General features: G+C 45.3%; 1 protein-coding gene across 8 annotated transcripts in view; it reads left to right on the top strand.

The window, feature by feature from the left end:
• The window catches only part of MAP4K4 (mitogen-activated protein kinase kinase kinase kinase 4), a 251,706-nt gene that overhangs the window by 152,527 nt on the left and 82,451 nt on the right, over positions 1-16,728 (top strand). For all 8 annotated transcript variants that reach the window (XM_038398598.2, XM_038398590.2, XM_038398608.2 and 5 more), the window contains 3 exons: positions 2,435-2,560; positions 8,812-8,922; positions 11,927-12,017. In XM_038398598.2, coding sequence (XP_038254526.1) covers positions 2,435-2,560; positions 8,812-8,922; positions 11,927-12,017 — 328 coding nt within the window. The remainder of the gene's footprint in view (positions 1-2,434; positions 2,561-8,811; positions 8,923-11,926; positions 12,018-16,728) is intronic.

Here is a 16,728-nt window from a genome sequence, read left to right as displayed (position 1 = left end):
CTTTAAATTGTGCACACCCTCCCCCCAGTAGGCACCAGTTGTCTCTGGCAGAAGCGCCTAGTCTCACCTCCTGCCTCAGGGCAAAAGCCCTCTCGTCCCCCCGCCTCCCATTGTCTGGGCGGAGAATGGAGGGGGCAATGGGGAGGCTCCGCAAGCTGCACTTTAACTGTAAAAGAGCTGAAGTTTGGCCACCCCGGTCTATTAAAAGAACTCCAGGGTGATTGTTGGTTAGGATAGGAGTATAGGATAGGAGCTGTTTCTCCTCACTAGTAGGTTTCCTGCCTACTCTTCCTTCTTAACATTTCCCTCTGTAGACAGCCATACTGCCTCCACCCATACTGCCTCCAGCCAAGTGTTCAGAGGTGAAAATAAGCCAGTCCAGTACAGCACCGGTAAAAGCCAGTACACAGCTGACCAGACCGTACTGGCAGAGCCGCTGATGAGGGGGATCAAAAGGGGCGGCTTCCCCAGGGCCCAACAATTTAAAAGGGCCAGGGGCTCCCGGCAGCAGCTGGAGCCCCATGACCTTTAAATCACTACCGGAGCCCCAGGGCTCCCAGCCACCACTGCTACCGTTGGGCTCCAGTGGTGATTTAAAGGGCCCAGGGCTCCTGGCCATTGCTACCGCGCCAGCAGCCAGAGCCCCAGGCCCTTTAAATCACTGCCGGAGCCTGATGGTAGCGGTGGTGGCCGTGAGCCCTGGGCCCTTTAAATCACCACTGGAGCCCCGGGGCTACCAGCCGCTGCCGCTACCCTGGGGCTCCAGTGTCAATTTAAAGGGCCAGGGGCCTACCATGCTCAGCAGCCGGAGCCCCGGGGGGTAGCGGTAGCGGCAACGGTGGTGAGCCCCGGGCCCTTTAAATCGCTGCCCGGTGGGCTAAGCAGGACTGAAGAGCTGGCTGGGGGAGTCTGGCTCCAGCCCAGCCCATTCTGGTTGACCTCCCCCTCCCTGCCCCCCTGGGAACCCTGTGTACCAGTAAGTCCCTTAAGTTACTTTCGCCCCTGCATGTGTTCTGTATCTCACTCCCAAAGCCACCCTACTCCTCCCACATCATGCACCCTACCTGTTCTTTAAACCCTTTCCAGCCCCCAGGTTCGAGCTGCCTCTAAGGCGTTATGTGTAGAGCTGGATTACATGTGTGGCATTTTTCCTGGAAATGCATTTTTGGAGAACCAAACTATTTGTAAATTTGGGCTGAATTCAGTTTGAATATGTTTTGTGGGAGGGAAAACCTTGAAAACAAATTTTGGAAATGTCAAAATGAGCCCGTTTGACACTTGGTTTCAAATCAGATTTTTTTTAAATGTTTCTTTGAAACAATATTCAAAATATTCATTTACCCCAACCAAATGTTTTTAGTGTTTTGTTTCACAAAAAAATGAAAAACATTTAGTTTTGGTTTCAAATAAAATACATTTTGGGTGGGGGCGGTGGTTCAGTCACCGAACCAAAAAAAATCAATGATTTGCTGAGTGTACTGTTATCTGTTGCAGAAAACCGCTTATTGTGCTCAGTTTGGGTCTGGAGAAAACCAGATGCCTTTCTTCGCCTGTGCAGGAATGCTTGACCAAGGGAGTGAAACCCCTTCCTCTGTCTTTGTGTACAGTATCCTGTTTACATGCTGGACTCCCAGCCTTGCTCTTCCTGATGCACTTGCTCTTCCTCTATGGCCATATGGAGCAGGAGCGAACTCTAATGAGCAGTGCAAATGACTCATTCACATAAGTAAGACAGCTTCCTCAGTTCCCAAGTTGTCTTCCTGATGCAGACCCACTCTGTCTGCTGCTCTTTGCAAAAGGTGGGCTTCCATCCAACCCACTCCTGAAAGCACACTTCAACTGTGGAAACCTGTTCAGCTCAGTGACTGTGGCATTTTAATATAACTGGTCAATTTTTTTTCAACTTTAAAAATGTTTCAAGAAGGGGAAAATCCCCCCCACCCCACCAATTCAGGGTGGGTTTTTTTTGGATCCATTCTGGTTTTTAATTGCCTTCTGCGAGTCATGTTAGAAGGCTTGTCAGCAAGTTTTTTTGTTTTGTTTTTTATAAATTCTATGCTTATAATAACTTTGAAGAGAGATACTGTCCTACTTACCATTACTTTTGATAAGTGAACCCTTCTGGTCTTTCCAAAACACTCTTATTTCAAAACACTACTTCTAGGAATCTTTCATGGAATTGGAATTAGTTATGTGTAGAGCTTTTCAGTCATTTATTTCCTTTCAGTATTACTGAAGTTCTGGAGAATAAATATTTGTTTCAGATAATTTTCCCAATAAGCACTGAAGTTCTGTGGCATGAAGCCAGATTGTGTTTGTTGATCATGCTTCTGATATAAATTGAACTTTCTGTTATATCCATCCATGCATGTGATACAGGAGATAAATAATGTATTTGTCATATAAAATATGTGTTTTTTGTTTTGTTCCAAAGGATGAAGAAGAAGAAATCAAACTGGAGATAAATATGCTAAAGAAATATTCGCATCATAGAAACATTGCAACTTATTACGGTGCTTTCATTAAGAAAAGTCCCCCAGGACATGATGACCAATTGTGGGTAAGCTGATGTTTCCCAAGCATGCTCATAGGCTTTTCCCCTTTGGTTATAATTTGAGGACAACAGAAAGATCATATTGGGAGAGCAACATTAATGAAATGTGTTTTATGAAGGTTATTTTATTATAAATCATACAGGCTGATTGTGCAGCCTTAACAAGAAAATCAAGCTAAAATGTGCTATTAATGTTTAATTTGCTATGTAATGTTTAATTCACCATGAAAATCTTAGATGTCTGTACACAAGGAGTAGGCAGAATATACAGGAAGACCTGAAAGCCTTAGAACGTAAGCTAAATAATGACTTGGTGTCACAGAGACTTGATGGGATAAGTCTCATGACTGGATAATTGGTATAGAGGGGTATACCTTGTTCAGCAAGGACAGGCAGGATAAAAGGGGGAAGTGTTGCATTGTACACGAAGAATATATGCACTTGTGCTGAGGTCCAAAAGGAGGTGAGAAGTAGACCAGTTGAAAGTATCTTGGTAAAGATAAAGGGGTAACAAAAAAAAAATAGGGGTGGCATCCTGGTAGGGGTTTACTTAGACCACCAAATCAGGAAGAGGAGGTGAATGAGGCATTCTTAGAACAAATATCAGAAATATTTAAAACATAAAACCTGGTAATAATGGAGAACTTAAACTATCCAGACAACTGTTAGAAAAGTAATATGGCAAAACACAAAATTTCTGGTAGGTTCTTGAAATGTATTGGGGACAACCTTTTGTTTCAGAAAGTGGAGGAAGTAACCCGGGCACAGCTGTTTTTACTTGATTCTGGTCAACAGGGAGGAACTGGTAATGAATATGAAGGTGGAAGGCAATTTGGATGAAAGCAACTGTGGAATAGCAGATTTCATGATTCTAAGGAAAGGAAGGACTGAGAGCAGCCGAATAAGTACAGTGGACTTCAAAAAAGCAGACTTGAACAAACTCAGAGAACTGATAGGTAAAGACCCATGGAAAGAAAATCTAAGGGAAAAAAGTTCAGGATAACTGCCAGTTTGTCAGAGACAATATTAAAGGCACAACTGCGAACTATCCTGTTGCAAAGGAAAAATGAGAAGAATAATAAGGTCAATATGACTCCATCAGCAGCTCTTTAATGACCTGAAAGTCAAAAAGGAATCCTATTAAAAAAAAAAAATGGAAACATGGACAAATTGCTAAGGAGGAGTACAAAGGATATAACAAGCATGTAGGGAAAAAATCAGAAGGGCTTGAAGAAGAGGGAGAGGAGAAGAAGAAAAAAATGAGTTACACCTAGCAAGGAACCTAAAAGGTTCTTTTAAATACATTAGGAGCAAGAGAAAGATGAAGTAAAGTGGAGGTCCTGTAGCCTGATCAATTATTGCTAGTGTGTATACTAGGATTGTTAATTCGTTAGCACAGGTTCTTCCCTTTCAGGGGGCTACACAGAATTTTGTTGTTCGTTTCTGGATTGATGTGACAGACAACAGAGATGATAAATATAAACATAAGCTTTACTTAACATCCAAATATGTCGGCTCATTAATATAACCAAACAGCATAACACATACAGAGAAATAGGTTTTAGGATGGATATCATATTCACATATCCTTAAACATTATGTAAAACAAATCCGGAAGAATTCAATCAGTGGAGTACATCAAAAGAAAGCAGGTCATGAACCAGTTGCTACTGTTTCAGGAACCTGATACACCCAAAATTTAGGGAACAAAGTCAGATCTTTTATACCCATCCTTTGTGACCTTTCAGATACATGCCCATATTTGACCCTTTCTGTGATCATCATAACCTTTATTTCTGCCCATTATTTATGTGATATTCCAGATACCCATAATTCTGATCACTGACATCAGCAATTTGTGTCAGTTTTTTACTAAATCAGATATATCAGGCAGTCTAGATGCCTAGTTACTATGTTACAAAATATTACAAAAGCCCCCAACTGTCCTGCTATATCAAGGTAACTTTGCAGGCATGCAGTGTACCTGTTTTTCTGCTGTCAACTTGTTTGTATTCAGAATGAGAAGGCACAACTTTATGAGCTGTGATTAAGTCCTGAGGTCTACTTTGGATAACTAAAAATCAAACATCACACTAGGCCTTACACTCCATAAATGCCTAATATCCCTCATATTTGTTTTCTACTTTTCCTTAGCATGTTTCAAGTTGATAGCATTTCAAACCTATCAACACTATACCCCTGTAGTGTTGTTACAAAGGCAAAACAGGGCATAGGTTAACAGTCCTATACATAGGAGAGGAGAGCTAATAACTAATCATATCAAGAAACCTGTTTTGCTTCAGTCCTCACTAAAAAGGTTAATGATGACTAGATACTCAACACAATATTAACAACAAGGGGGGAAGAAACGCAAGCTAAAGCTAAAATAGGGAAATAACAGGTTAAACAATATTTAGATAAGTTAGATGTATTCAAGACAGCAGGACCTGATGAAATTTATCCAAGGGTACTTTAGGAGTAGCTGAAGCAATCTTCGGACAATTATCTTTGAAAACTCATGGAGGCCGAGTGGGATCTCAAAAGAATGCAGAAGGGCAAACATAGTATCTATCTTTAAAAAGAGGAACGAAGAGGACATAGGGGATTGACCCAGTCAGCCTAACTTTGATACCTCAAAAGATACTGGAACTAATTATTAAACAATCAGTTGGTGAGCACTTGGAGGATAACAGGGTTTTAAGGAATAGCCAGCATGGATCTGTCAAAAGCAAATAATGACAAACCAACCTTTACTGGATTTGTGGCGGGGGAGGAGGAGCAGTAGCTGTAATATATATTGTTTTTTGTAAGGCCTTTGACATTGTCCCACATGATATTCTCATAAGCAAACTAGGGAAATGCCATCTAGATCAGTGGTTCTGAAACTATGGATCAGGACCTCAAAGTGGGTTGCAACCTCATTTTAATGGAGTTTGCCAGGGCTGGCTTAGACTTGCTGGGGCTCAGGGCTGAAGTCCAAGCACCGCCACCTGGGGCCGAAGCCAAAGCCTGAGGGATTCAGCCCTGGGTGGCAGGGCTCAGTTTACAGGCCTCCTGGCTTGGGCTAAAGTCCTTGGTCTTCAGCTTTGACCCTTTCCCGGCTCAGGGCAGTGGGGCTCAGTCTTTGGCTTTGGCTCCAGCACCCTCACCTAGGGCAGTGAGAATCAGGTGGACTCGGGCTTTGGTCCGCCCTCCTGGGGTCATGTAGTAATTTTTGTTGTCAGAAGGGGGTCGTGGTGCAATGAAGTTTGAGAATCCCTAGATGAAATTACTATAAGGTTGGTGAACAACTGTCTGAAAGACTGTACTCAGAGTAGTCATCAATAAGGCTAAGATTTAGTCACAAGTATTTTTAGTTGTGGACTTTTAAAAGTCATGGACAGGTCATGGGCAATAATAATAATAAAAAAAAAAATTCACAGCCCATGACTTGCCCATGACTTTTACTATGAACACCCCTGACTAAATATTAGCTGCCCCGGGGCCCTGCTGTTCGGGGGGCATGGGGGCTATTTGGGCTGCCCCCGGGGCCTTGCTGTTGAGGTGGTCCCCAGAGCCAGCTGCACCGGCCACTGCTCAAGCGGTCCCCTGGAACCAGTTGCTGGGGTGACCACGGGATCAGCCACACTGGCCACTGCAGCTGCGGAATTTCACGGAGGTTGCAGAAAGTCATGGAATCCGTGACTTCGTGACAGGCTTGCAGCCTTAGTTATCAATGATTTGCTGGCAAACTGGGAGGGCGTATCTAATTGTGCCCACGGTCAATCCAGGGTCGGTACTATTCAATATTTTCATTAGTGACTTGAAAGATGGAGGGGAGAGCTTGCTTATAAAATTTGCAGATGACACCAAGCTGGGAGGCTTTGCAAGCACTTTCGAGGACAGGATTAGAATTCAAAACAACCTTGACAAATTGGAGACTTGATCTGAAATTCAATAAAGACAAGTGCAAAGTACTTCACTTAGGAAGGAAAAATCAAATGCATAATTACAAAATGGAGAATAACTAGCTAGGTGGTAGGACTCCTGAAAAGGATCTGGGATTCGTAGTAGATCATCAATTGATTACAAGTCAACAATATGAAGCAGTTGCAAAAAAGACTAAAATAATTTTGGGGGTGTTTTTAATAGAAGTGTTGTATGTAGGACATGGGAGGTAATTGTCCCGCTTTATTCAGTGCTAGTGAGGCCTCAGCTGTCGTAGTGTCCAATTCTCAGCACCACGCTTTAGGAAAGATGTGAACAAATTGAAGAGAGTCCAGAGGAGAGCAACAAAAATGACAAAAGGTTTAGAAAACTTGACCTACGAGTAAAGGTTAAAAAAACTGGGCATGTTTAGTTTTGAGAAAAGAAGACTGATGGGGGCCACGATAACAGTCTTTAAATATAATAAGGGCTGCTGAAAGAGGACTGTGATCATGTGCAGTGAAGGTAGGACAAGAAGTAATGGGCTTAATGTGGAGCAGGGGTCGGCAACCTTTCAGAAGTGGTGTGCCGAGTCTTCATTTATTCACTCTAATTTAAGGTTTCGCGTTCAAGTAATACATTTTAATATTTTTAGAAGGTCTCTTTAACAACAAAGTCTATAATATATAATTAAACTATTGTTGTATGTAAAGTAAATAAGGTTTTTAAAATGTGTAAAAAGCTTCATTTAAAATTAAATTAAAATGCAGAGCCCCCCTGGACCGGTGGCCAGGACCCGGGCAGTGTGAGTGCCACTGAAAATCAGCTTGTGCCATAGGTTGCCTACCCCTGATCTGGAGCAAGGGAGATTTAGGTTAGGTGTTAGGAAAAACTTTCTAACTATAAGGGTAGTTTAGGTATGGAATAGGCTTCAAAGGGATGTTGTGGAACCTCCATCATTGGAGGTTTTTAAAAACAGGTTAGACAAACGTGTGCCAGGGATGGTCTACGTAAACATGATCCTACCTCAGTGCAGGGGGCTGGACTTGATGACTTTTACAGGGGGCTGGACTTGATGACTTCTAAAGGTCCTTTCAAGCCCTACATTTCTATGATTCTGTGATAAGTAACTTTTTCCTTTCCCAGCTGGATAGTAACACACACTTCCTGCTACTGAAGCAGAGATACTGAGCAGCAAGAGAATGTTGCCTTGAAAATAAAGCAACACGTATGATTTCTCTTTTCTTTAATGCGTGTGGGATGTCCACAGCATAACCACCTGCATTATCAGCACTATCTGCATTGCATTATTCTCCCCTTAACGGTAACATTTTCATTCTGTGCCCTGATAACTGATAAGTATTTAAAATACAGTTAACTGTTGTACAGTACACAGTAAATTGAGTCTTGCAAGATACTTTTCATGTGTATATAGTTATGTTTAGTTAAAACATGTAGTACCTAGGAATGAATCTAGCTTTCAGTAGTGCGAGAGATGCAAGACAGGCATGCACATGTTTTAGAATCAGCATACCTTAAATCTGTTAGTTTCTAAATCAAATATTGGAAATCTCTAAGAATGCTATGAACAGAGGGAAGTTGGTTTTTAGTGCTTGGACAAGTACAAAATATTTTAATGTTTAAATGTTTTCATTTGAGTTTGCTTTGGGTAACAAACCCTCAGGAAGCTGTGCATGCAAAATCAATAGCTGTTCCTGACCCTTGTAAATACATGAGACGGATGTGATATTGTGATCAGTTTAACTCTTTAGCACTAGGCTTGTTGAGCACTGTTGTTAATTGAGAAAATCCAGATGCCCAGCATCAAATTACAAAGAATAAATCAGCCATTGAAGGTGAGCTAACCAATATGAGACGTATTCCATATACAGTAGACACTTGCTATAACGTCCTCTGCAATAGCGAACCTTGGGCTATAGCAAATGTGGTCCCTGGATTCCACCTCCAGCCCTGGCCACTGTGGCTCCTCCCACCTACTGACAGTGCACTCCTCTCTGGGGCTGAAGGAGCTCTCTCGCAATCGCAGGCCCATGCCAGAGGAGCTGTTTCTCCCCCTTTCATTACAACCAACCCCTGTTAGAAAAAATATTCTGAAAAAATGACTTGGATCCCCGGGGGTTCATTATAGCAAGGGGGTACTGTCAGTCATAATAGAGACATTGGGTTTGGATCCACTCTCCATGTGGAGACATTAAACTTGACTGTTGTCTTTGTGTGACATGAGCATTGTACCGAACATCACTGCGCCTGTACCCTTAGCTCTTTTGCTGCTGTACATAGGTGTGAGTTTTTTGCTTAATACTGGCTTTGTCCTTATGTTTCTTTCGCAGCTTGTTATGGAATTTTGTGGAGCAGGCTCCATCACAGACCTTGTGAAGAACACAAAAGGGAACACTCTAAAAGAAGACTGGATAGCATATATCTCCAGAGAGATTCTCAGGGTGAGGAAGACAGTCTATTGTGTCTGGAATAAATACAATCCTATTTCTGTACTAACACAGGTACAACCTAAGAATGATGTCTAGGTTGAGCTTCTAGGAATAAAAGCCTTGAATAGCTGCTGTGTACTCCAATGGCAATCTTGTTGAAAAGTGGGTAACTGTGTCATGAGAAACCAGTTTAGAGTTTGAGAACCATTTTCCATATCACTGTAGCAAACTGACTAATATAACACCTCAATACCAGCAATTACATAATAAAAAATGAGATTTAGGCTAACATTTTTCAGAAGTGCTCAAGTCTGGCCTTACTGCCGTTCCTCTTGAAGCCAGTGGAAGTTGAACAAGGCCAATACTGCATGCCTTTGAAAATACTACTCTTAATGTTTACACATGAATCTGTTCTGAAATCACACATAAGGCAGAATGCAAACTGGTGTGTTCAATTAGGCACCTCTGTTACTGGACTATAGAACTAAGGCCTGGTCTACACGGGGGTTGGGGGTGGAGGATCGATCTAAGATACGAAACTTCAGCTACGAGAATAGTGTAGCTGAAGTCCATATATCTTAGATTGACTTAGAATCACTTACTTCGCGTCCTTGCAGCACGGGATCGATGGCTGCTGCTCCCCCGTCGACTCCGCTTCCGCCTCTCACTGTGGTGGAGTTCCGGAGTCGACGGCAGAGCGATCGAGGATCTTTCTATTGCGTCTATACTAGACGCAATAAATAGATCCCCAATAGATCGATCCGGCGAGTAGTGTAGACATGGCCTAAGTAATTGTACTTTTTAGAAAGATGGCTGCCATCTACAGTAGTTTGAAAAATGGAGATTTTTGGTTCATTACTTTTTAAGTCTAATTTCCAGCTGGTACAAATGAATAGTGCCTCTTGATTTGGCATTTGATTGTTACACTGAGTAAAACTGGTCCAGCTTTCCATGCTTAATTTAAAAAGCAAAAAGCCTCACAACCTTACCCTTAGTACAGTATGTGAATAGAATTGCTCCAATAATAATCCCTGTAGTTAAGGGAATTATGTTAAAGAAAAGCCTAAGTGGTCCTTAAGTAAATCAGTGCTTCTAGAATCCACATTTGTTCATTGTGCACTTGTACACTTCTAGCCGAGTGATTTTTGGGGAGATGAGGGAGCAAGAGAAGAATCTTGGCTTCCTGCCCTAACTCTGAGCTGTGGTGCAAAGTGCTGCTGTTCGGCATTTGGGCACATTTTTTATTCTTGTTTACTAGCAAATAGGAATGTGGGTGACATGAATACCCGATGGCAGCTGTATTTTAGTCACATGGATAACTGACTTCAGTATTGGTCAAGCTAAATGTTACAATGTTAAAGTTACGTTTGATCTACAACATTATGTGACTTTATGTAAATTCTTTCTGAAGTGCAACATACAGTGTTCTGCACATTCTAGGTTCCCATCAGGTAAGGATATGAAGCCATACTCAGTGTATAATAAAGAGAATGAAAATTAGATGAGCTAGTGGGCTAAAGATTTGTGCAAGTGAAAACGTAGGGGGGAGTATACAAAATGCATTTTTGTATGCCAGGTGGTGGTGGGGCGACTGTTCAAAATTTGAATTGCAAGAAGTAACTAGTCTTTGACCTTTCTCTGTCCTCCTATTCCATCCCAAACACACATGTACTTTTTCATATGATTAGATGTAAAGAGGTGAGAACACATGACTATCTTCCTGGCTGGTGCGGCATGGCATGAGGCTTTGCAAATGGTTGTGCCAAGCGAGGGCAACCAGAAGCCTTAATTTTCACAGGACACAAATCTAACCTTAGTGTTTCAGAGTAGCGGCCGTGTTAGTCTGTATTCGCAAACTTATGCTCAGATAAATTTGTTAGTCTCTAAGGTGCCACAAGTACTCCTTTTCTTTTTTGCGAACCTTAGTGTTAACGCCCAGCAGATGATGTCAAGGACATTAACCGTTCATAACATAATCTCTGCAAGGAGGAGTTCCAAACTGTATTGTTTGTCATACTTACTAACGGTTTAAAAAAAGAATAACCAAACTGGTAAATTGAGTTTTTAATGAAGAACATGTGTTAGAAAATACTGTTTTACAGCAACTTACTGCTCTTTTAACCTTCTGTAACTGTAACGTTAAAAAAAATTAAAAATATATAAGGGCAGCATGAGCAAGCAAGATGATGCCACTAGAGAGTATAATTTTCCAAACTGACTGCTGGAGAGAAACCAAAATCAAGTCAGTTGCTGAGACGTTTGTCTGTTGCTCCACAAATTGCAGTAGACAGTAAAATACCACATACGTCTTGCTCCTTCTCCCCTCCACAGGACTTGTGCAGTGTGATGCTTTGGGGCATGCATCCAGGTGCTGTATCCACAAAAAGCACCATCTGCCAGTAGGTTTTGTTTCCTTTGGAAAGTATCATCCTTTTTTTTTTTAAGGTGGTTTGTTTTGAAGGAGAATGATCAGAGATCAAATTTATGGAGGCTAAACAACAGAACTGTAACTTTGCAAGTGTGCTGTTGTCTGTTGCCAGTATCCTTTTACCCCCAAACATAAATTGTGTACCCCCTTTTCTTCTTGTGAGATCTCTCACATGAAAATATAGGTGGGTTGGTTCAGTTCCCATTCTAAATTTCCATTCTTCTAAGGGTGACCCTGTGTGTGAAACTTCATGTCATCTAAAACTAAATCTAAAACTTCCTGTCATCTAAAATTGCTTAAAATGTTGGACTTTATTTGTGTACAGTATGTGCACAACCTGAAGCCTTTCTCCTTGCTAGCTTATGAAAATATAGGTGGGTGGCACACTGCTAGAAGTCTTCTGTGGATCATGTTTCATGTATTCAGGACAGGACCCCAAGAGCCACTGGAGAATGGGGTGGGCTCTTTTTAAAACAGCTCTCAGGGTAACTAACTAACTATGTCGTCTGTGTCAACTCAGACGTTTTATGAGACTGTTGCTGCTTAGCTAAGAGCCTAAACCTAGATGTCTTCCTTTTTTAAATGAAGGGATTGGCACATCTTCATGCCCACCATGTGATTCACCGGGACATCAAAGGGCAGAATGTATTGTTAACAGAAAATGCAGAGGTGAAGCTTGGTAAGTAGGCAAGCATGTTCGCTTCCTGGTTGGTTTGTTTTTTGTATGTTCCCTAACTTTATTTGATCTCTTAGGAGTGTGGCATGCTCCTTAGTACAGTAATATATCCTGTGTCATTGCTGCAGTCTGAGTCAGGACACTGGCCTTATTCCCTCCCCGTCTCAAGGAATGCAGGGATTCTTAGGGTTGTTGCTGGAGATTGTTGGCTCTCATACCAAAATCAGTGGGTAGATCACTCCATGTCCTTCACTTATTCTTTGTATGACTCTGTGGGTCAGCTTAGAGCCAGAATTGGTTCTGCTTCCATTGAATTTGGGCTTAGAAGCCAATGGCACAAAATTAGGATGTGGTGGGTGTCTTTCTTTGTTTCTGCATTCAGTTAAAGAAGTGTTGGCTGTTCAGGCTCCAGACCCAAACATCTATGTAATGTGTAACAGCGCTCACAATTGGTCTGTGGCAGAAAGTCTAATATGAGTCCAGCCCTGGAATGCCCATTTGGAACATTTGAACCTATTATCATTCCTAGCTACTTCGGTTCCAGACAGAGGAGGTCACATGAAATCTGTTCTTTTATCCCTATCACTAACCAATTACAAATTAATTTCTCAGACATGTACTGTGTTAGTTAGTGGTTTACGCATATTGAGGTTTAAATACATGTTTGTTTTGATACTCGTCCTCCAGGCTCCAAGTGGGTGGGATGCTTCCATGCTGATTTATTTTGCCTCTTTCTGTTACTACACATTTTAATGTTGTGTGTTTATTGTACTGTAAGGTTGCCGCCTTTCATTTGGTGAATTATAGACCCAAGTTCAGGACCTCCCACCCAGCCTACACTCCTTATATCATGCCTTGTACTTTCTTTTTAGATGGAACTCTGAAAGATGCCTTGTCTGCTGGGATGGAAGTGTTCCGGGGAGCTACCCATTCCTTGGTCCTCTAAGCAGGACACAGCAGCTCCTGTACTGTTGTTTCAATAGGGCTTGTCCACACAGGTTTTGCACTGATTTAACTAAATTGGTAGAAAAACAGATTTAGTTAAATGAGTGCAACACCTAGTACGAATGCAGTCACACTATATGAAGGGGTTTGTATCTACATAGTGTGGTGCATTAAATTTACATCTACCAAAACAAGTTATACCAGTATAACCATATCCGTGCAAGGGCAGTTGCATGAATTTAATGAAATTGCTTTTCTCCCAATTTAATGAATCAGTAACTTGAAAAGCTGTGTGTAGATGAGCCCTGAATTAGTACCATCTTCTTCAAGTGCTTGTTCATGTCCATTCCACATTAGGTATGCGCGCGCCACGTGCATGAGCATCGGAAATTTTCAAAAACAAATTTTCCCTTAGCGGCTCCTGGTGGGGGCCCCCCTACTGGTGCCACTGCACCGTGCATATATACCCCTGCTGGCCCAACCCACTCTTCTTACCGTCCGTGGCAGCATTGGAACAACACCTCTCTCTCTCTCTCTCTCTCGTAGAAGAGCAATCCCTTAGCCTTTTCAGAGTCGCTATTATCAGTTACTTAACATACCTTTATTGTGGACACTTAAATGATTAGGAGCTTGGAGGCTTCCTGCACCCCCCACAGGGCATGCCGCAGGCCCTGGCTTCAAGGCCTGCGCCACGTGCTGTAAACCTATGCCAATTAGTGACCCCCATGACTCGTGTCTACATTGCCTGGGGGATGAACATCAAACTGAGCGGTGTAGGATTTGCAAGGCGTTTAAGCCAAGAACAAGGAAAAAGAGACTTTCGTTTAAAGCAGCTGTTGAGGGAGGCCACATTGCAGCCACCGGGCCCAGAGTGCCTGACGCCGGCTCAGGCATCCTCGGTGCGTAGTGCCCCAGAGCCGTCGAGAAACCTGGCACCGGCAGAGCACTGTAAACTGTCGGTCCCAGAACGCCAGACTAGGCCCTGGCACCGCTTGTCCTCCCCGGTGCAGCCCCCAGCGCAGCTGAAAGGAAGGCGTGGTCGTTCCCCACACAGGAGGACGGTGCCTCCCAAGGCCCCGACCACCGATAAGAGCGGGAAGGCCGCGGTACTGGCGCTGACACTGGCGGTCCTGGCAGCACAAGCCCCACCGAGCCCAGACCTAAGTGAGCTCAGTGTGGACGATGGGCTCGAGGGCATAATGAATCAGCCTTCCACGCCTGGCACCTTTGAGGCTGCAAAGGACCTCATCCAGCTGTCGGTGGCAAGCCCCCTCCCGCATAGGGAGAACCCTCCTGCACCCATGCCACGGGTGCCGTCGCAGGGTAAGCCAGCAATGGTGTGCTGCTCGAGGACAGCGTCCCGGCATCACTCACAGAGCTGGTCCCAGTCGAGCTCCGACTCCATGGACTCAGTTACCAGCGGCCCAGAAGGCGGTCACGGCACAAGGAGTGGGTTGGTGCGAGGAAGCACCGGAAAGGGCACACCGCTCTTCGGCACCATCCAGAGACCAGCACCGGGGAGGAGTCAAGATGGCCCTACCCAGAGGACTCCCACAGATGGTCCCGGTCCAGGGAACGCTGGCATCGGTCCCAGTTCAGATCCCAGTCCCGGTCCTGGAGATACCGGAACCACTTCCGCTCAGCCAGGAGCTGCTCGTTCTCCCGCCGGCGTAGATCATGGGCACCTCTGTGGCCTTTGCGATCGGCGTCACTGCCGTCCGACGCCAACTCCGGTCACTATAGCTACCCGCACCGGGCCCCGGATAGCAGAGACCTTCAGGTGGGCTGGCAAACTCAATGGGGGCCGCCAGGCCATTGGCCCTTCTGGACCCCCTGGGCCTATCAAGAGCGCCAAGGGGTCCCATCCAGGGCAAGTTACTCAGTGCAGCGTACCAATGCCAGACAGTGCCGGAGGCTACAATATCCAGGTCTCCGGCATCCCCCTAGGATAAACCGGAGAGACTGGCACCGAGTCCGTCCCATGGACTCCCGCCCAAGCCGGAGGCCCCTCCCAAGGGAGAAGGGGAGCAGGAGGAGCAGCCAGAGGGGGTCGAGCAGCAGCTAACCTCCTCCTCATCCTCTGATGAGGCGGTGGCGGGTACAGCGGTGTCCAACCCTCCACCAATAGACCATAGAGCCCACCAGGAGTTGCATAGGGTCACCCAGAACTTGGGGTTGCAGGCCGAGGAGACGGTTGAGCACGAGGACCCCATGGTGGACTTTTTGAACCCTGAAGGCCCATCCAGAATAGCGCTCCACTCATTAAGACCATTCAGTCCAACTATAAGACCATATGTCAGACCCCAGCCTCCAGCGCTCCAACGGCCAAAGGATTGCAGCGTAAATACTTTGCCCCATCTAAGGGCTGTGAGTTCCTGTTTTGCCACCCGAGTCCATGCTCTCTAGTGGTCTCAGCGGTAAACGAAGGGGAGTGCCATGGACAGCAGGCCCCGGCCCCTAAGGCCAAGGAGACAAAACGCCTGGACCTTTTTGGCAGAAAGGTGTACTCATCTGGGGGCCTTCAGCTGAGGATTGCGAACCAGCAGGCCATCCTCAATAGGCACAATTTCAACTCCTGGGCAGCGGTGGGGAAGTTGAAGGACAACCTCTCGCAAGGTTCCCAACAGGAGTTCATGGCCCTGGTGGACGGGGGCAAGGCAGTAGCCAAGACCTCTCTCCAGGCCTCCCTGGATTCAGCAGATGCGGCAGCTAGAACAATAGCATCAGGGGTGGTCATGAGGCACTCAGCATGGCTCCAGAAGTCAGGCCTGCTGCCCAAGGTCCAGAATACACTCCAGGACCTCCCCTTGGAAGGGTATGGGCTCTTCTCAGACCAGATAGACACGAGGCTGTACGGCCTTAAGAACTAGCAGGCTACACTTAAGTCGCTGGGTATGCACGCCCCGGCAATCCAGAGGAAGCCCTTTAAGCCGCAGCCTCCACCTCAACGCCAGTACCAGCCTCGCCATAGGCATGAGCCTTACTGAGGCAAGGCAGGGATAACAGGCGACGGCGCAACAACAACAATAATGTGCCGGGCCAGAACCAAGGCCAGCACAAACCCCAGCCGGGCACTAAGCCAGGCTTTTGAAGGTGTGCTCGAGGACAGCGTACCAGACCAGTCACCGGATCTGTCCCTTGTTTTCTGAACCACCTGTCCTGTTTCTCCCGTGCGTGGTCCACCATTACGTCAGACCGTTGGGTCTTACGCATGGTGCGGAATGGGTACTCACTGCAGTTCTCCTCTACTCTCCTCCCTCCCTTTCCCCATCCCTCTTCAGGGACCCCTCTCACGAGCATCTCCTAGAGAAGGAAGTCCGCTCGCTGCTAGAGGTAGGGGTGGTAGACATAGTGCCGCACAGCCTAAGGGGGGAGGGGTTCTACTCCTGGTACTTTCTCATCCCCAAGGCCAAAGCGGGTCTTCACCCCATCCTAGACCTGTGCGGGCTCAACAAGTTCCCGGTCAAGGCCCAGTTCCGCATGGTCTTTCTGGGCACCATCATCCCTTCCCTGGATCTGGGAGATTGGTACGCTACCCTCGACATGAAGGACGCGTACTTTCATATCGCCATCCACCCAGCACATCAGCAGTTCCTACGCTTCACCGTGGGCCAAGAACATTACCAGTTTGTGGTTCTCCCATTCAGTCAAGCCACGGCCCCACGGGTGTTCACGTAGTGCATGGTGGTGGGAGCGGCCTTCTTTCAGAGGCAGAGAATCCGGGTGTACCCATACCTCGATGACTGGCTCCTGGCAGGTTGATCCGAGG

The sequence above is a fragment of the Dermochelys coriacea genome, chromosome 1 (genome assembly GCF_009764565.3).
Source record: "Dermochelys coriacea isolate rDerCor1 chromosome 1, rDerCor1.pri.v4, whole genome shotgun sequence".
Taxonomy (NCBI): domain Eukaryota; kingdom Metazoa; phylum Chordata; order Testudines; family Dermochelyidae; genus Dermochelys; species Dermochelys coriacea.
Note: the sequence above shows the minus strand (reverse complement) of the source record. Positions and strands in the feature narration are given on the sequence as shown.